This window comes from Seriola aureovittata, chromosome 6 (genome assembly GCF_021018895.1).
Source record: "Seriola aureovittata isolate HTS-2021-v1 ecotype China chromosome 6, ASM2101889v1, whole genome shotgun sequence".
Taxonomy (NCBI): domain Eukaryota; kingdom Metazoa; phylum Chordata; class Actinopteri; order Carangiformes; family Carangidae; genus Seriola; species Seriola aureovittata.
The window spans coordinates 10,220,380-10,240,793 of NC_079369.1; the positions used below are offsets into that span (position 1 = coordinate 10,220,380).

Below are 20,414 nucleotides of genomic sequence, written 5' to 3' on the forward strand. Positions count from 1 at the left end.
TGCTACCATTGTCCCTGCTGTCACCATGCCAACTCATAGACGGACCTTTGTCACTTTCTCAGAGACAAGGGGTCTTGATCTTTGACCACATACTTCAAAACTCCCACCCCACTGAGTAATCCTGAGGATTTAAAAGCTTAATATCGCCCAGAGTATCTAGAGATTCTCCATGTGATATGAAATACAATCCAGCTCTTTTAAAAAGCGACTAAATGCATGCTGATTCAGGTTTACGAGGCTGTTTGTTAGCTAATACTTTTAGGATAACTGTAGAAGTAAATGTGTGTTTTTTTGGCACAGTTCAGTGGCAATAGATGGAGCAGCAAGTTCTTTTAATAATGAAAAACATACTGTAATGGATAAAACTCAAAGCAAAAAGTTTCCCCTTGCAAAGATATTTTCTTTTTATTTGGTTAGCATTTGAGAACAAAGGGATGTAAGGCTGAGAGCTGTAAAAGATACAACTTTTTGGGAAGAAAAGACTATTCAAAGGAAGCAAACCCAAACTAATCAAAGAACTCTTTCTGAATATGCTGTCTGTGAATCAATTATATCAAGAGAGAGAATTAAAAACAGGTTTGGAGTTTCAAATGTGGAAAAATGATTAAAGACCAAACAGATTAACAGTGACAAATGGTCATGCCTAAAGACCTAAAACATGGTTTTGATGATTGCAAATTGGACTGGAAAAGGGGTCGTTACATCCTTCGGGCATGTTCATTTCATCCCTTCCACCACTCTCCACTTTCCTCTCAAATCAACCCACCCTGTTGAGGAAAAGACCCATTACATATAATATATGATTCATAGGTTACTCTAACTATAATTCATTAGTCACTTTTTATTGTCAGTTTGGGAAAAGGAAATCTCATGACAGGCAAAAATGGAATGAAATTTAATTAGCGTTGAGCTGTGAAAACTTCCCTTGAAATCTCCTCTAATGTAGCTTCATGTGATCAGTCAGCCACAGTGTCAGATTTAGTGCGGAGACTGTTTCCCTTCTCAAATCAGTGTCATGCCCCAGTCGAGTTGAAACTTACCCTGCGGAAAGACACCACGTAGAAAGTATCGCCACGGCGGTTGATCTCATCAAAGAAGTCACTGTAGGTGTGATGAGGTGCGTAGTACACCTGCAGCTCACTGCCAGGATTCCTGTGAGGAGATAAGCAATTACAGGATTGCAGATAAATATGAAGAACGCTGAAAACACTGAAAAAAAAATATTCAGAAATGGGGAGATAGAAAAAGGCACACACAACACTTTCTACAGACTAGAGACAGACTCTACTGCTGTGGTCAGGTCAGCATGAATGGTTCTCAACATCATGTATGCAGTGAGAAAGTCACAGATATGTCAGGCTTTAAATCTGAATTTTCTGTGTATTTTTTTTATTTTCATTCTAGCAAACCGGTGGCCACACAGAGGTCAATTGTTGAATTTTTCCTGTATTGTCTTGTTGGTTTGGATGTTTCATAGCCAGAGTTACAAATAGGACAAAAAAACTGTAGGTGGTCATGAGAAACAACTGACTCCATCTGTCTGATCTAAACCACACAGTGTAGTCCAGGGCAATAGGTTCTTATCGGCTGCCAAATCTCTGAAGCAATGTACAAGGCTCATACTCTAAAACAATGAAACATACCAGTTTGTTATGTCTGCAGTTGCTTTATGTAATGGACTAGCAAAAACACCAATCCAGTACTGCAGTCATCTACTCCAGCGGATCCCGCTGACAATAAACACTCCAGTCTGCAACTCAGGTTTCCACTCTCTCTGTTTTAGTTTACCACACAGAGGTGGTTTACCACACAAGTCGTAGTTACTGTGTACTGGTTCTGATATCTGCAGTATGGTCTGCCCTCTAGTTGTCAGAAACTGCTCGATGCAGCTTTAAAAACGAATGAGAATTGTTTGGAAGAAAAATAAATGAAACCTGAAAAATGATTGAAGTGTTTGAATCTGACATAAATGCACTGTAACAGGCCTTTTACTCACTTTTCCTCAGTAGTTTCTGTGTATTGGACGGTTAAAATCTGGGCAGCCTCCTTATTCTCTGTTTTCTGTTAGGAAAAAAAGAGAGAATTAACTATAATCGCTTTTATAATCACATCAAGTAACCATTAGCGAAAGAGCACGATAAAATGCTGGCAACACTGTACAACACATAAACACAGACTCCACTCAAAACATTACAAGTGACCATCATATCAAAACAACGAGACATCAGCACACACATTCCAGTCCCAAGGTCTTCTCCTAATAAATCACATGTAGTTCAGAAATCTTAAGGCTTAAACTTTTCCTGTTCACATCGAAGAGAATCATTCAGAATCATTCAAATGAGCAGACATACAATTTAAAAGTTATTCATTAATCATGTGACTTGTAGAGTTTCATATGTCAAAAAAAAAGTGTGTGTTTAGTGCTGAAAAAAAAAAGGAAAAGCTGAATTCAGGTGAGAAATACACACATCTCCCTTTCTGTTTATAGTAATATAAAGAATGGCTGTATACTAAGCAGGCAGCTCTGGTAGATTGGACTTACTGTGACAGAATTTGAAAAAAAATGATGGAAAAAAGGAGCAGGGGGCACTAATCCTACAGCTCCCCTCTAAGTGTTGTGTTTACTTTCTCAGGGCTGCCGGATTAAACTCAGCCCAATAAAGAGAAATGGGAGGCAGAAAAAGGGAAGGTGTGAGGAGAGGTGAATCAGTGGTGAAAGAAGAACCCCAATTTTAACTGAAATTAAAGGCCAGAAATATAAGTGACGATTGGTTTGTATGCTTTAATGCCGACATGAGCATTGTGTACATTGTGACTTACCAGAATGGTCCTGGTGGGCTTGTGATTGCTGTTAGTCATGCGTCTGGATTTGGTCTGCTGCACTTCATGACGGTGGACCCAGCCCCTCAACTCATGGGCCAACCTGCCATTCAAAATTAACACAGTGCTTTTTCTTACATTTTAGGTAGGAGTTGGTTGATTTTGTGGACTTGGAAGTGAAAGGAGGGGGAAAAAAATACATCTAGGAAATACATTAAAGAGTTCATAGCTTACTCTATGCACTTGGTCCTGTTAACAGGAGGCTGGCAGGGGGGAGGAGGTCTGAGGAAGATGGGATCCTTCACCACCATCAGGGCCTTATCCTCAGAACTAAAACATAGAACAACTAGAATCAACACCTCGCGGTTGTGTGCCTCTGCCAATCAGGCAAGTTGCAGGAAATATGGTCACAAGCTCCCCTTCGTGTTACAGCATTGAATAATGGCTACACGTGTTTTTGCTGAACATTATGATGTCACAGTGAAGTTGACCTTTGACCATTTGGTAAAATGTCCCCACCACATCATTTTCCCCTATTAGACATTTGTGATAAATGATGATGGTGATCTTCGCCTTTGACCTTTGATCACCAAAATCTAATCGGTTAATCCTTGAGTCCAAGTGAATGTTTGTGCCAAATTTGAAGAAATTCCCTGAAGGCGTTACTCAGATATCACATTCACGAGAATGCATACATATGTATAGACGGACGGACGTCGTGAAAACATAAGCAGGGCGGAGGCAGGCAGAGACTTAAACGAAGAAAACGTTGATTAGTTTACAAGGATGTTCGGATGCTCTCAAATCAGTGTAACAAGTTCACATAACAAACTGGTAAAAAAATATATATTTTCCACATGTTGAATACAAAACTGAGGGCCAACATGGCTGCTTGCCCTCAAACAGATGAAACCCCCAGAGTTAATTTGGTAAATGATAAGAAAAGGGTGCCATAAAGAAACAGAGCATTGCTTCAATGTGGGGGCAATTATATCTCTGTTGAATTTAATTGGTTACTAATGAGTTTTATTTTTACTTGACATGTGCAGAGGTGGCACAGCTTCACTCACTGAATGTACAAAGCTCTGTGTGGTATGTCCACATGCTGCTATAAATCCTGCTCAGAGTGATCATAAACACGCTACAGAGAACTGAGCAGCACCGCTCAAGCTGATTATGGACAATGATTGCTCAAATACCTTGGTTGTTACCATAAAAGGGGTTTACATTTGTTAGCAGCACATGGCATGACATGTCTCCTCAGATGTTGCTGTGACTTTAATTACAACTGTTATACCTCTCTGCGAGTGAATGATTATGTAGCTTGAGGTGCTGATGTAGACTGTCCACAGTCAGTGCCCACCTGCAGGGGGCTTGTTAAGAAAAACGTCTGCCACCGATGTAATCCCTCCCCTGGGCCTCCCTGAACTGAGCCAAAACATCGACTACGCCTCGCGTTCCCGTCTCTAAGCGTCCTGGAAATGGTTCCGCGAGACAACATGTCAGACCACAGAGGCCTGATCATAACTCTAAGTGAGGGGCCCATATTAACCGCCCCGCACACACACCTTCCCGTTCAGTGGAACCCCAAGATTAGGTTGCATATCTCCCCCATCGTCCTCCTCCTCTGCTGTGTTTGGTGCCGTCTCCCCTTTTGTAAAAGCTAATGTGTTCCTTCCTGCCTGCGCAGTCGGGAAACCTGATACCACAGATGAATGGTTTGTATTAACATGTGACATACCCTACGCAGAGATCTGACACAACACAGGCTAGCAATGCCACGCAGACATCAGAAGCTCTGACCACCTTGCAAAACATCATTTTCAAAACACGGGGGTTGCAGGGAATGCACCAAACAAGAATGTTATTTATGCAATTTACAAATGAGACTGCGGGGCCTCAAGTGCATTTAAAAAAAGAAAGAAAAACATATAACGCTTTAGAAAAATAAACTGTTACTAGCAATATAAAGCTGGATGTCAAACAAGGTCTGACCCCAATTTCCCACCTTGTTACTCAAAGGACAACTGCTGGCCAACTAGCCAGGGGCCTGGAGGCATTTGAAAGGCATTCGTTTGGACAGAGTTGGTAATCTGCTGGCGCATGTGTTTACACGTGCTGTAATGAGCTGTACCAGTTCAGACTGAGCCCAGGCACAGGTGCATCCTGGTCCGCTGACATGGTGGTTAAATACAGTGTTGTGAAAGGTGTTGTGGGGGTTGAGCTCATTACCTGTCGGCTGCGTCGGAGGGGGCGCTGCCCAGGGGCTCGGGGCCCATCACGACCTGAGTTTCTGCCTCTGGGGAGAAGGCCAGCAGGTGTCTGCCGCTGTGCTGCATGGAAACTACTTCCAGCTTGGAGCCTGGGCCACCCTGAAACAAACTGACGAAACACAGGACAGGTGAGGTGAGGAAGAGAGACAGGTGAGGTAAAATCAGGACACTTGGGATGGATGGAGGAAACAAACTGAAGAGAAGAACTTGGTACTGGACTGAAATGACCACTGAATTCCATGTGGCCCACATCCTGTGCACAGGAGGGTTTTTCGTTTTTAGCCAAGCAGCAGAATCTGAACTCTGATCTAGACTGCATAACCCAAAGCACGCCGCCGCACACACACAAGCAAAAATACACACAGTTTCTTTCAACAGTACTACTGCGCTGGGTGGCATTTTCATTTCAAAGGATCTGACCTCAAAAGCGGGCATATTTTACATTCCAAAGGAGAGCCTGAACACAAAACACAAAGATGTGATCACAGGTACAGACGCACACACTAACCCAGAGTTTAGCTACCGTGAATACCGCTCAAGTCGCAAAAGCAAACTCATTCACGGGTCCCGAGATCCTTTTTCATGTTTAAGCTCTAGAGAAGAAGTGAAAGAAGACATTCCCAGCACAGAGCACACGCTTATTATCAAAGCCAACAAGACCAACGAGTCGATGTTTGCATCACTGCAGAGAAAGTTATTCCCCGGAGAAAACAAACATTTTTATAACATGAGAACAGAGAATCAGTCATTACAGTTGGAGGTGGACTGCCAGCTTGAGTTTGAGGTATTACACAATCCCTCCATCTGCTTACTGGGTGGAATCAAGCTCTTTCTCCCCAGTGTAGTTTTATATAACTCTTAAATTGTGATGATTGTTAATATTACAGGCACAGATAAGAAAAACTGCCATATACAAATGTTTTATGCTTCTTTTGTGGCCTGAAATTATTTTCCTTCTACATTTCTAAGTGGTAAATGTTTACACCCCACCCACCCCCACCCCCACGGCTCAGCAGGTTGTTTCAAGGTTTATTCACCCATTAGTCACCAAGTCCCATACACTCTGGCAGCAACATCAGAGGACTGGATCGTACACACAAGAGCAATATGTCATGGATGAACTGTTAATTGTCGGTTGTTTTAACAGCTAGATCACTTTCAGTCAGTGCAAGAGTGGTCTTGTACAGCATGTGCATTACTGGACTACATTACTATGGATTGTACCACAAGGAAACAAAGTCAGAATTAATAGGTTTTTTTTTATTATTAATAATAAAAATGATATTAAGGAGCCAGTTGGTGTGAAAAAGACAGACAGATAGTTATTTGTCAACTTTTATTTTTAGGCCAATGCGGTAATAACTGTGTCAACTGTGTTATGGATGAAGTACGTTCTGAGGATTAAGAAAAAAAAACATATTGCTTCAATGGGAAATGTTCTGCACTGTTTTAAATAAACTTTTCTTTGTGCAATGTCTTATATTAGAGGCGTGTTTCCCGCAATGAGTCATGGGGCTTCCCATTTGTTTTCCTCCAGTGATCAAATACTTGTGCATTCACAATTAGAGCCACAGTATCTGCCTTCAGTCTTGTTCTTTTGGTTTGAATTGGATTTAAGCCATTGGAAACTAAATCAAATTATTGTGTTAGGCACTCAAAGGCACACCGAAATTCTCCGTCACATGCTCACCTCATTGGTCCAACATTAAGCACGAGGAACACCAAAACTGCCATGAGACACACAGCTCTCCTCTTGGGTGCTGTTGTTTTTAGTACTGTGTTCTGCTGGGACAAGGAAGGAATTAAATCACAAACTACAAATCACAGGTATAAATCACATATGAATGCATAGTTTGTCTTTCTTGGTTCAAGTTTTGCCGTGTTACTTTTCACTCTTTCACACTCGCATTTGGACTGTGCACAGGCGCCCCTTATCTGTGCAGAAGTGTAGGCTGTGTGCAACAGTCGTAGCTTCCAGCCTCTCACCTCGCTCAGCAGGCCCTCCAGCTGTCTCTTGAGGTTGCCATTCTCACACTTGAGCGCCTCATTCTCAGACAACGCCACTTTCAGGCGAGCCTCCAGCGAGAGCAGATACTCTTTCTTCTTTTTCCGAGATAGGGATGCTGACTCGCGATTCTTTATCATGCGCTGCTGCCTCTGGGACAACTTCGACTGCAGTGAGAGACACAGGAACAAAGACAGAAGAATAACATTTGGTGTAGGTTATTACTCATGTCAAGACATGCATTTCATCTTTCATCCACTCGACACCTATCCAAACAGGAAAAGGGGGTAGTTATTGTGAGAATGCGGTGAAATGACTGAGCCACCTGTTGGGCTGTAGATCATAGGAACCTATGATCTACAGCCCAACAGGTGGCTCACTAGTGTGACATCATGTTTATCTATGCACTCAAGGGAATTTTGTTAAAATGGCTTTTCATTCATTAAAAAAAAAATCTGTGTGACACCATCCAATTAAGAGTCAAGAAGGAAAATTTGATATGCACACAGTTAGGCATGTGAAACAACATACCACAGTCAATCTAAGATACGTAAATACTGCTGTTTCCATACTAGAGCCTTAACATCGCCCCATCCTTCATACTCAGGATGCGGAACAAACCCCTTAAAACAAGAAGTGAAAGAAGACAAGAGACGTCTGAGCAGGGGACGCTTGCATGAGAGAGAAACAACCTGTAAAAAGACAGATGGCATAGTGAGAAAGTAAATGGAAGTAAGGAAGGGGAGCGTGACATAAAAGCCAAGGGGCAACTGTGTTATTCTCGCCGGGAGAACTCCCTGGCTGCTGATGCTCTAGTTTACTACGGTGACAGAATAATAAATAGACATGTTCAAGATGTGTCGCGGGGGTTAATGACACCCCTGCAACAAATCATGGCTTTAACATCGCTCTGAAGAGCCTTTAAGTGCACATGATCAAGCTTCTGCTTGAAAATATTTACACCGACATCCTCTGAGAGGTCAACAGGTCTCATGCAAGGCCTCTGTTCTATACGTGAAGAGGGATGTGTTTACGGAGAGTGTCACTCTTTGAGAAATGGGTTCACATTGGAGACAGATAAACACTGGGGCACTATGTATGCTATAGGTCTGAATGTGAAAAAAACCAAGTCCAACCATAGTCAGTCTTAATTGCTGTAATTAGAGTCTTACATGCTCAAGTTAATCTGCAAATAAATAGATGGTAATCAACATTTTTCTGTTTAGATTCCCTAAAAATGTCTATGCATGGCTTTCTTTCACATCAGCATTGTCTAAAACAAATGTAAAAATATGTATGTAAAAATAAACAAATTAATGATTACATAAATAAATAAGAGCAGTTGGACGTTTGTTTCCAGTAAGCAAGAGCAGTGGGAAGGTCAGTGAACTGAGAACTGAAATGACCGTGCCGCACGTTAACACACATAGCACATATCTTCACATGACCTATCGCAAATGAACACAACCGATGGCTGTGATTACCTGAACACCTTCATTGTTCATGCAGTCCCAAGCTACCCCTCTGCTGCCCTTCTCCAAACACAAACACCCTCCCCGGGGTAAGCCTCTAAGATCCTGGGCCTAATAGCCCCGCTGGTGATTAAGTTATTTGGATCCCTGTATTTGTGTTCTGTCTCCTGAGAAACCCCTCTGTCTCCCAGCCCAGATCTGGGAGCTGTGCCACTAGCCTGAGCCTGGGAACGCTGCAAGTAAGCAGTTACCAGGGAGTGGAGAGCAAGGGGACTTCACATCGGCACCACAATGAGGCTGAGGAGCAAAACGTGGGGCAGGGGGCAAGAAATGGCAGAGTGGCATTTCTCAATAAAAGCCAAATGAATGGGTGGGAGGCTAACACTAAGACTGATTATAACTCAAACTATTTAAGAGTCGGTGGGAAAAGTCAATGAGAAACAAGAAATTGCTGTGGTGCCCATTAGGAGGGCACATGCCCCCAGCTGCTCATATAGAAATGCACAGTGGCCAGCTGCAGACAGCTGTTGGTACACTGAGCCGTCCTGGGTGTGAAAATGTGTTATTTTATGATGCTCAACTACTTCTAAATGGTGAAAGCAAGAGGGTCTGCTGAGGGTCTACTCTTTCCATCTTTTCTATTCAGCATCCAAAGGGTTAGCCCATCCAAATGGAAGAGGTTTCATTTAACAAGTCGCCTGATTTTACTGTACGTCATAAAACACCTATAACTGTGGCATGTGCTCCACAGGTGAAATAACTGTCAACCTGTGATATTTGATTCTTTCTAAGAGCTATTGTGCTACAATGTGCTATAATTCACTTTTTAGGCACTTGGTTTAATAAAGTCTGTATCTTAAAACCTTAAAAGTGAAAGAAAATTGTAAAAAGTAAAATTACAACAGAGCAGAGCCAGATTATTTTTTACTTAACAGCTGTTATTTACATTGTGATATTTACATGTGGAGAAACTGTTTTTTGTTTTTTTGGGGGGGGGATAAAACAATAAATAAAAATCCCCTTTATATACAGAAAGTGGGGACTTCCTTCCTGCCTTGCATTGCCAATAAACATTCAACTTAGTAAAAACTTAGTATCCGACACTGTATAAGCAAACAATGTTTTTTTTTTATTTATCTGATGCATTTACAGTAGTTTTCCACAAAAGCAAGCTTTACACATTATAACAAGAGCAGGCAGATGTGGTGACAAAAACATGAGATCAAAATCCATTGAGCCAAAATATTCAACCACTGTGTCGTGATACTGGGTGAAAAACAATAAGATGTAATGTTGTTACACCCCTAGCAGCTATGAGAGATTTCTCCCTGTATGAGTGTTGAATTACGAGACTAAATAGTGAAAATTCAGAGAAGGATCCAGAACAGTCTGATGCAACCCTTTCGATAGCTGTAATGTTTTTAATCAACCTCACTTGTGGCTGTCCAGGAAATATCTGAAGGTGATTTTTTTTTTCCCTCTGACTCAACTAAGCAGTCCAATGTGAAAACACACGAGGCAAGACAAAATGAAATGCATCAACTTCTAGCCCAGATATAGGAGACCCCTCTCTATCCAGATTCACTGCATCCCCCCCGTAAATCCTCCTATCCAACTAATGGGACGATTTGTTGAGGCCTGCAATTCCAGGGTGGACTGTTTTTCAGTCTAACACACACACACACACACACACACACACACACACACACACACACACACACACACACACACACACACACACACACACACACACACACACACACACACACACACACACACACACACACACATACACACATACAGAGGTAAATCTCCGGCTGTGTAGGAGCCCATTACATTACAGTGGCCCAATCCCTGATGGCTGTTTACAGCTGTCGCAAAATGCTTCGTCCTGCACAACACCTGTCTGAAGCATGTAATCGTTAGCAGCCGTTTAACACCCAGGCTTATATAAGCTAACTATAGGCCAAAATATAGTACCATAAATAACATGTGACACACACACACACAGAGACATACTGTACATACAACATGCAGGAACACCTGGCACAAGCATGCCATCTTTAACAGGCATTTTACACATCCCCCCAATCCACCAAGTCCACCACTGTGCTGCAGCTAAACCACAGTGAGGTTATAAAGTGAACACAGCTGCAGCAGTCACACAGTGTGACACGGCTCAAGAGCTTGTCAGTGGGCCGCGAAAACAACTCTAAGGTCCATTTGAATCACTGCATAGCTGATGTTTTCTAAAATCTAAATAGTCTTTCCTGGAAAAAAAAAAAGTCCATTATTTGTCCATTTGCTGAAATGCTGTTCAGTGACTAAACTGTCATTTTTTTTTTTACTTTCACTGCTCTTTAGTGAGACGTTAGTTGAGGTGTAGGCTTCAAAAATCTAGTCTTATTTTTCTCCTCACAATTAATGTGAACAGTCCCTCCCCCTTAATCACCTATTGTAAATTTTATTGACTTGGTTAGCTTTACAAATGGCTGAGAGACATATTTATTTTGGCCTCTGGGGTTTGGAATTCCTTGACGTTTCTCTCGAGGTTCTGGCACAAAAAGTGCTTCTCCAGACTCATTTATGCCCATGATAATTGGACAAGTTCCTCTTGGCCCTTTTGAGGGGCCGACTATTTTTACAGCCAGAGGTCAACCATTACCATACATAAAACAACAACCACTTGTGAAATATCATTTGAGGTTAATCATTAAAAAAAGCCTGATGGAAAGCATCGTTAATGTCAAGATAAATTAAGCAGTCTGGTAAAAGAGAGCATTCTGACTTTAGGTTATGACTAATGTTTTTTGCGTTCATGAGTAATGCAGCAGGGTCACACAGTGACCTATAAGATGATAATAGCTGAAAGTTGGATCGGTTTTCTGCAGTCTTCCCAGTGTCCCCACAGAAATCACTACAGATGATTTAGGTGACACCAATGTGACAAATCTGGTTCTCCACAATTAAAAAATCCAAATGATGCGTCTTTGCAGCCCGCAGACAGCAAATGGGAAACACTGTGAAAGTGGAAGTCCTGCTCACAAAAAAAAAAAAAAAACCCAAGACAAACAGAAGAGGAAGGGAGAACATGTTTCTCAACTCACTAAAAGGTCAGACAAGAGCAAGCCATCGGGAACAGTTGTGCTGGAGACCGAAGCCTGAAACAACAGTGAAGTTGCTGAAAGTCACAGCATCTCCATGCCTGCGTAATGGAGGCTGACAGTTCAGACTAGAAGAAGAGGCATTCGCAGTTTATTCAAGCAATAAAGAGAAGGAAATCAGAAGAACAAACCAGCCTCAAGCCTTTAAAAGAATATGACAGACTCTCCCACCCAAAATAAGACCAGCACACACAAAAGATGGGGAGCTTTTATTGACAGACCACAAGTCTGTACCATAAACAAAATATACTATAATTGAGTTTTCTTTTTTAACTTTTAAATCTGTGGGGCAGTCCCTGCTGCAGTTAATAGTACCTTATACAATTCCCTGAAAGCTCTGTGCCGCCCTGTGCTGTCATTACACAGACCTACGAGAAATGAATGTGTGAGGATGAGAACGACTGAAGCTCAGGAGACTGTGTGTGTGTGTGTGTGTGTGTGTGTGTGTGTGTGTGTGTGTGTGTGTGTGTGTGCGTGTTCACTTTGCATGTTTTTGTGTGTGTATTCTGTCCACTGCAGCTGTCCTGACATCACCCCTGATTGCAACACACAGAGGGATCTCTGTCGTCCACACAGAGAGTAATGTCCCTCTGTGACACTGTTCACACTGTCTGAACTGAAATTACATAACATGTCTATCTTTCCAATAAACCCCACAGGTACAAACAATGCAGAGACCAATAATGATCATCCGCCGGTTGTTTGTGGTTCCATGACTGTATTGTGGAGCTTCAAGATTCACTGATGTGATTAAATTTTTAAAAAGGAGCTCACAAATAGATGCATCTCTTCTAAGAGTCATAACAAATAAAAGCAAACTTCAGTTCACAAAAAAACATCAGTTTGAATGTTTAAAACTTGGAATGACATCATCTAAACATGCTGCCGTTTTTCTTACCAAGTTCTGAGGAACTATTTTTCAATTACTGAGTGAATCATTCATTTCTACCTAATAGATTTTGGCCTATGATTCCTGCTATTTACTCACTTTAGAGAAATGACATTTGTATCGTTACAGACTGACATGGTCCATACAGTTAATGACTTTTCCTTCAATGTGGAAAAATACATTCACCAAATAAAAAAAAGGTAGAAACTTTTTCCTTCAACATTTTATTTTCATATTATATCCAGAAATTAAAGTTAATTGCTTGTGAAATGAAAATAAATACTAAAAATAGGGTAATATGAGAGTGTTTAAGTTGGATAACATCCAGCCCAAGTGTGAACATGGCAACCACAACATCATAGTTACATAGTGGGCGAGCGCATGCATGCCCTTGTGGCTTCTTATAGGCATGCAGTTGCATGCAAGTGCACACAGGCAAGTCCTCGCATGTCGAACACAACTGTTGAAGGAGCTATTTATTCCAATGAGGATGCGCCATCATATATTTTTAGTTAGGTGCCAAATTACAGGGTATGAACTTCAGAGCATATGAGCCAAAAACCCAACAGACTAGAGGAAGACAAATAGAAGAAGAGGGAGAGATCCTATGAGAGCACGCCTATCGCTGTGGTATTAATTAGAGTCATGTGTGCTTCTAAAAAGTTTGACATCCTTGTCAAACACTGTGGTCGACAGTTTGTTTGGGCAATCAGATGTCCATGACGCCACTTCACTTCACATATGTAACTGTATTCAATCTTACTGTCTTTCGTAACCATACAGTGAACAGGTCCACTAGAGATCATGTTGCACCGAACTGATAGTAAGTAAGTATTATGTGACATTGGTAAGTAAGTGGACTGAAAAAATGTTGAGATCAAATCACATTTTCAAAATTTGTGATGGTACATACAAAGCAGTATTTATAAGTGTGTTGGGTGATTGGCAGCTAACATCAAACAACTAAAATAAAGTCGACTATGAGAATATATTAAAAATAAGATAGTTTTCTACTCTGTTTTTCTCTTTAACTCTTTAAAAAATTATGTTTACACTTTTTGAGTAACTGCTCATAAATACAGGGGCGGACATTTGCCACTGACTCTTTGTCAGGGTTTCACCTTAATGTAGCGCAAACTTTAACCAAATCTACAAAAAATCAGCAAAAGAAAACTTTCCATCCACTGCCAATGTGCAAAGATTAAGAGCTGAGCATGTTGAGATTCGTCTCTACTGGATAGAAACACACTGACTGTTAATATCTCAGTGTTCTGCGCCTGTGTGGCAATTATCAGGTAGAAAAACATAAGTGACTCACATCATCATCTGAGGAAGGGGTTCGCAGTGTGACAGAGACCACAGGTGGAGCAGCGACAGGGACGGGCCTGTCCTGGCTGAGTGTTGGCATGGCGACCACATTGCTGGTGATGGTCTGCGGTGTTTGGATCTGTAGCACCTGGCTTGTCTGAGACAGCACTATAGGACGACCTGAGAGAGAGAGAGAGAGACACAACACATAGACACTTTTAATAATCATATTTTCACTGTATGATCAACATCGACTAGTGTTGACTGTGTGTCTGTCAGCTTGTGCTGTTGTTTGTGTGCATGTTTTTATTCCACAATTTTCTCACATATTTCTTCTCTATAACATAAACTTTCATGTTAGTATTTTATACAAGCTGTAGGCCGTATCAGTCTGCTGTTTAAAGAGCCTCCTGCTGCAGATGGTACAGTCCACTTCCTTGAAGCCCCCTCACCTCTTGTGACCTACATTAACCCCTTGTCTTTAATGGGACTCTATGTTTTTTAAAGTACAGGTGGAGAGGATGTTTACCATCTTGACCTGTGGTCTTTAACTTCCACATTCCTAACTGAGAGCTGTGTGAATTTTACGTGCACAAACACACATATACATGCATGTGTACCCGCATTAAAAACGCATTAAGGCCTGAAAGAAAGAAACTAGCAAAAACTTTGCCAAAACACAATGTTGTCCATGTTTATAAACGTCCTGTTAATGTGGGAGTCTCCCACAATTTAGCTCACCCCTCCCAGTGAGGCTGTGCCAGGAACCATTCCTCAAAACCGACCCAACAACTTTCATCTCTCACACTAAACAACCTGTCAGTGCTGATAGTGCAGAAGTGTTAGCCAGTCCTGCTAATGAATGTGTGTGGTGCCAACGCTCTGTCTTGCATCCCAAGCTCACCATCTGTAAGAACAATTCAAGAAGCTGAAAGTCAAAGGAAATTAAAAGCCTTGGGAACACCTGTCAGCCTGTTTGTTCTTTGGACATACACGACTGCCCAGGTCATACAAGGAAGATCAAATGTGAACTCATCAGTAAATATCTCCAACTTCTTTCTTTCACTGCGATGCATTGTTCCCACTCCTCAGCTCTGAATATTGAGGAGAGCATCTTAACGCAAGGAGACTCTTAACTTAAAACTGAGCAGACTTGACTTGACTTCTATCTGGGGTCCTAAACTTGGATGTCATGGCCTTAACCATCTGCCATCTTGGCCATTACCAGGCAGACAAAAGAGCCAAGTTCAAATTCAAGTCGTGAGAGGTTAGATACTCCACCCACTTGGGTCCCACGCAATGACATAAGTATTTACATTGGCCTAGGTGCTGTTGATGTAACACACACACACACACACACACACACCACAAGATTGGTAAACCAGGCAGGTTGGACCACAAAACAAGAGCAATAATGACTTTTATGCACGAAACACACAGCAGCTCATAAATAATCTTTGGTTTAAACGTGGCTGATGAAACGAACCTTCTTGATTGTATATTTATAATGGCTAATTCCCAAAGTTGGATTCTTCTCAAATCAAGCCCAAATTTGGAAATACTTTGGTTGCAAAAAGTAAAATTTTTAACATCTTAATGTCTGTTTTTCTTGTTATTATTTGACCATCAAGTAAAATGATATGGTATGTTAAAAAATAAGGTTAAAGCCCCCTCTGCTGGCCAAGAGAAGAACTGATTGTTTGAGCAAGAATGTCACCAAATTCACAACAAACAACAAACATTACTAATATTGTATAATGCAAATTAAAAAAAGTACTCTCAGTAAAGACCATCACACTGTCCAGTGCACGGGTCTGAGGCAATACATTGTAATGTGAGGCAATGTGTCTTAGTGTGTTTCAATGTGTTGCAGTGTGAGCTCTGACCTGGAGGCGGCGCTGGTTGGATGTTGATCGGAGATGGTTTAACCACAGGCAGCACAGTGGTCTGCAGGGGCTGGATGATGATTGTCTTGGTCTGCAGGGGAGCTGCTGCAGGGGCCAATGGCACAGCTGTAATCAGCGGTTTGGGCTGGATGGAAACTTTGGGGCCAATCTGAATCGGCCTCTTGAGTGGCTGAGCTGGTTTGGCTGGTGCGTGTGTGTGTGCCATGGGATGGGGATGGAAGAAGTCAGATAAGAAAGCAGGGTTTACGTAAATACAAGGAAAGGCTGATTCTGAGTTCCGTTGAGGAAATTTCCATTTACAGTTACAGGGTATTTTTAAGAAATTGTTTTTTTTCGAATAATACTCCCACTCTTTTTTGGATGAGAGACTACATTTATCTCTTGTTTGTTTTCTTAAACATAGAATTCTGCAAACCCAGAATGTGGTGCAGAATTTCCCCAGGTTTTTGGACAAAGAGTACAAATATAGATGACAGCTGAAAGAGCAGATGTGTGGTGGTGGATGCTGCCTCACCTCGTGTGGTCGGGCTGGTCCTCTTTGGAGCTGTCTTAACTGGGCGAGAGATTTCAGAAAAGCCACTGGACTCTGAGCAGACTGAAACGGGAGACAGCTGCGACTGTGGCGACAGGGCTTCATCCTAGATAAGGAGGCAGAGAAGACTTAGGTCTTGTATCTAGTACACACCTTTAGTGCTGGTCATCACACAGTGACAGCTGAAAATACTTCTGAGATACAATGAATCCTTACAAAGATTTTAATATTCTTTACTCCTGCTGATAAACACACCAGCTATTATGAATCCATTCATACTCTCTGTAATACATGTACTTAAGACACATCAGATATGGATCAAGTGTCCTTGTCAATATTCAAAGAATCAAGGAGACGAATGTGTCCTTGGATTCAGACAGGGTGATCCAGTGAGCAGACAAATGTGTGCAGATTGTGAAGGGGCCAGACAAAAATGTAACCCTTGTCCTTGTTTTGACACGCTGTGAAAACATCTGCCTGCTAAATTATGCTAATGTGGCTGAAGTTGTCAGCACCTTTTATCTAACGAGGGGGCGGGGCACAGCTCAGACAGACAGCAAATTATTAGTTTGACAAGGTGTTTAAGGCTTTTGTTAATAAGTGTCTCAAGTGTGTGTGTGTCTATCCAAAAGCAAAGAGCAGCTGTCAATGTTTGGACACCATCTGGATGAAGATTTTATTTGTCCCAACCATGCACCGAGATGGGCACATATGTAAATACTCACGACCAATAACAAAGGTAAAATTTGCATTGGAAATGCAAGTCAAATGCCAAAAACCTCAGAGGGACAAAGAGTTGAAGACAGTGACTTACTTGTAAGGAGTAAGGGGACAGAGCTTCCACAGAGGCCGGAGAGGGGACAGAGCTCAGAGTGTGAGCAGGTGACAGAGAGTCCACACTCACCTCACCATCTGGATACACAAGGACAAAGATGCAGACAAATGTGTGGCTTATCAGCATGTGATGGCGTGATTTACTATCACACATGAATTCAAGACAAACAGCCTTTATCTACCCTATTCTAAATAAGCATAAGCCACTGCGTCCTGTAACTGTAGACCTAATCAATAAACTCCACCTGCTGTATTTGCATTTAAATCAGAAAGTAGTCATGCAAACAAATCCAAAGTGTTGGGGTTAAGTATTGTCATATTGTACCATATTTCTTAAGAAACATAGTACTGCTACACTCTCAAACATTATGACTGGTGGGTGACTTTAGAAAATCATGGTAATCAACTTGCCACAATCATATCACTGTGCAAAAGCACACATAGGTTACATCATATAAATATTGAACAGATGAACGCTGGACTCTCTTTTAGTTCTGCTCAGATTTCTGTTATTTCATGCTGAAATGTGATAACCATGTTTAACATAGATATCAATGCGTGTTGTTGTACCTGTGCAGGTGCTGCTTGAGTCCACTTCACTCCAAGGGGGTATGTCAATATCAAAGTCCAGATCTGGACCCGCACTGGCCTGAGAAACCAAGCACACACTTTTTAACCAGTGGATGTTATCAGGATGCAAAGTGGAAACAAAAGTAAGTGTCTGGACCACAGTGTTAGCAATGGGTATATCATTACTTTATCAATTTTTAGTTTACGAGGCATGCGTTTCTGCTAAGTGTAGAGAAAACAGTTGTTATGTCATATAGAGTAGGCAGAAAACTCCAAGTCTTCAAAAAGCAGTCAATAAAACTCGTTATTGCCTACAGTTACTGCCTGACATCTACACATTGTATCCCCTGTCCTTGCATAACATGCTATGCTACCATGTTGCACCTGTCTCAGTAGCTCTGCACCATTGTTAACTTGCAGATTTCTTACTTTTCATATTTCCTATTGTCCCTCTTTCCTGTTAGACTACATTTCAGTTGATAATTTGCATACGGATAGGAAGAGCTACTCACGAAGCAAGCATTCCCCAGGGCCTCAAGCAGCTCATCTGCATCTCCCAGGCTTTCCAGCTCATCGAACAGGCTTATGTCTGTGTAATGACAGGCATACGACCCACAAAATGAGTCAAACCGCTTTCAGTCCATTGCAGAGTTTATTCAAAAGAGAGACAAATTATGACTGATGATACTTGGAGAAAATATGGAATGAAAGTAATGAAATAAATATTTCAGTACATCTCCCAGCAGCAAGTGTAAGCAGTCATATATGGCTTTTCATCAATATATGACTGAGGGAAATTCTGAATGGCAATTTTCAAAATTTGGTTTATATTTTATTTTACATTTCGAATTTATATTTCAACTGATGAAAATAAACATGTTAATCGATAATGAAAATAATAATAGTTACAGACTTATACAGTGGTGGATGAAGTATTCAGATCCTTTAATAAGCTATGTAAAAGTAAAAGTAAAAGTAAAAGTCCTGCATGAAAAATCCTAAAGCAGTAGTATTAGCAACAAATATTGAAGTATTAAAGTAAAAGTACTGGTTTGCTCCCTCTGACTGATATATTACCATATATGACACCAAATAAATCTGAAAGGTTGTGAGGTGATTAATGGGAGAGGAAAGTTCTCAATATAAAGCATAAATATGTTTTCAGTTTTTGGACTGTTTCACTAACGATTTTTGGTTGTATATTTGGATCGAACTCATGTAAGGCATTTAGGGGGGAAAACCACTACTTGGCATAGCTGTTAATAACTGAGTGTGACCCCAACTACACACTGCTTTATGTAAAACGTCAGGAGCCAAAAAGGCTGGAAAACAACGGTTTTAATCTGTAACACTGTTTTGTAATTTAAAACCTTGTTATAGTAACCATTGTGTAAAATCTTTATCTTAAAAATGATTAGTAACTAAAGCTGTCAAATAAAAGTAGTGGCATAGAAGTATTGAGCAGCAAAAAAAGGAAATACTCAAGTAAAGTACAAGTACCTCAAAATTGTGCTTAAGTACAGTAGTTGAGGATATGTACTTGGATACTTTCCACCACTGGCCTTATATGTAGGAAATCTGTACTCTACTTATCAGTTTACACATAGTTCAATGTCTGTCATGAACCAATATATAAACATAAACAATATGTATTGTCCAAGTATATACAATAATACACAAAAATAGTCCCACAACAACAAAACAACAAACACTGACATAGTTCAGCATGGAACATGTACTGGCAAAGCTAAAAACAAAAGCAAACAAAAAAAGAAAAGAAAATAGCATGAAAAGAAAACTAAAAAGTGAAGCAGGACACAAGACAACAATACGAAAAGTTGTTGTTGTTGTTGCTGTTCTTGTTCTTGTTAACTCCTGTTAGCTCCTACAGCTTCTTCCAAAACAAATGCTGTACTCCATCTTTAGCAGCACATATTATACTATGTGGTCCAAATGTGGAGACCATTCAGGTGCCATACAGCTGACACATAATTATTATATATTACATCCAGGCTCAGCAGGTTACATCATCTGACTGCTAAGCCTTGAAGCTGATAGAAACACACTCACTACATCGACCTCAGACTTGTGTTTAAAGTATTTTCTAAGCCGCAATCTTGTCACAGTTTGTATTTTAAGGACACATTTATTAGTTATACGCAGCTAGTAGTTAATTATAGCTGCCTGTACTGAGCTTCCCTGTGTATGTCTTTCTAGAAAGTGTAGTTAGCCGACGCTTACCCCACTCTCCTCCGTGGTCGATGGAGATGATGCCAGCTTCACTATCCATCGCTGGAGATTGTTGATGATTTTCGAAGTCTAACGTTAACGCGGATGACATCCTCGTTTGAATTCATCAGTAAATAATCCCACTGTAACACGTTTCGACCAAGCGATGTCTCACAAGACTGTTCATGTTGTAGTTGTTTGGGTAGGACAATTTCCGTTTGACGCGAGATACACGTCTGACTTACCGTAAATCTACGGGTGCCACCGAGGGACTAACATGTGAAGCAGCAAAAAGAGGCCCTGCAGGATATTGTACTGTGCAACTGTTGCTGCTCAGCCCTACCGCAAGGCGGAGTGATAGCACTGCAGCCTGCAACACGGTGAGCATGTGCGCCACAGAGTTGACCT

At 41.2% G+C, this 20,414-nt stretch overlaps 1 protein-coding gene across 2 annotated transcripts in view; it reads right to left on the reverse strand.

Moving 5' to 3' along the window:
- The window catches only part of atf6 (activating transcription factor 6), a 31,924-nt gene extending 11,670 nt beyond the window's left edge, over window positions 1-20,254 (reverse strand). The window contains exons 1-14 of one of the 2 annotated variants that reach the window (XM_056379530.1): window positions 20,019-20,254; window positions 18,290-18,366; window positions 17,778-17,856; window positions 17,188-17,285; window positions 16,356-16,479; window positions 15,821-16,024; window positions 13,945-14,114; window positions 7,083-7,268; window positions 6,787-6,878; window positions 5,056-5,205; window positions 3,058-3,153; window positions 2,824-2,926; window positions 1,997-2,061; window positions 1,041-1,152 (exon numbers count right to left, since the gene is read on the reverse strand). In XM_056379530.1, the coding sequence (XP_056235505.1) occupies window positions 1,041-1,152; window positions 1,997-2,061; window positions 2,824-2,926; window positions 3,058-3,153; window positions 5,056-5,205; window positions 6,787-6,878; window positions 7,083-7,268; window positions 13,945-14,114; window positions 15,821-16,024; window positions 16,356-16,479; window positions 17,188-17,285; window positions 17,778-17,856; window positions 18,290-18,366; window positions 20,019-20,118 (1,656 nt within the window). In that variant the 5' untranslated portion in view covers window positions 20,119-20,254. Of the gene's footprint in view, window positions 1-1,040; window positions 1,153-1,996; window positions 2,062-2,823; window positions 2,927-3,057; window positions 3,154-5,055; window positions 5,206-6,786; window positions 6,882-7,082; window positions 7,269-13,944; window positions 14,115-15,820; window positions 16,025-16,355; window positions 16,480-17,187; window positions 17,286-17,777; window positions 17,857-18,289; window positions 18,367-20,018 lie in introns of both variants that reach the window. The other variant, XM_056379529.1, reaches the window with a different exon arrangement.
- Window positions 20,255-20,414: the final 160 nt, after the last annotated feature.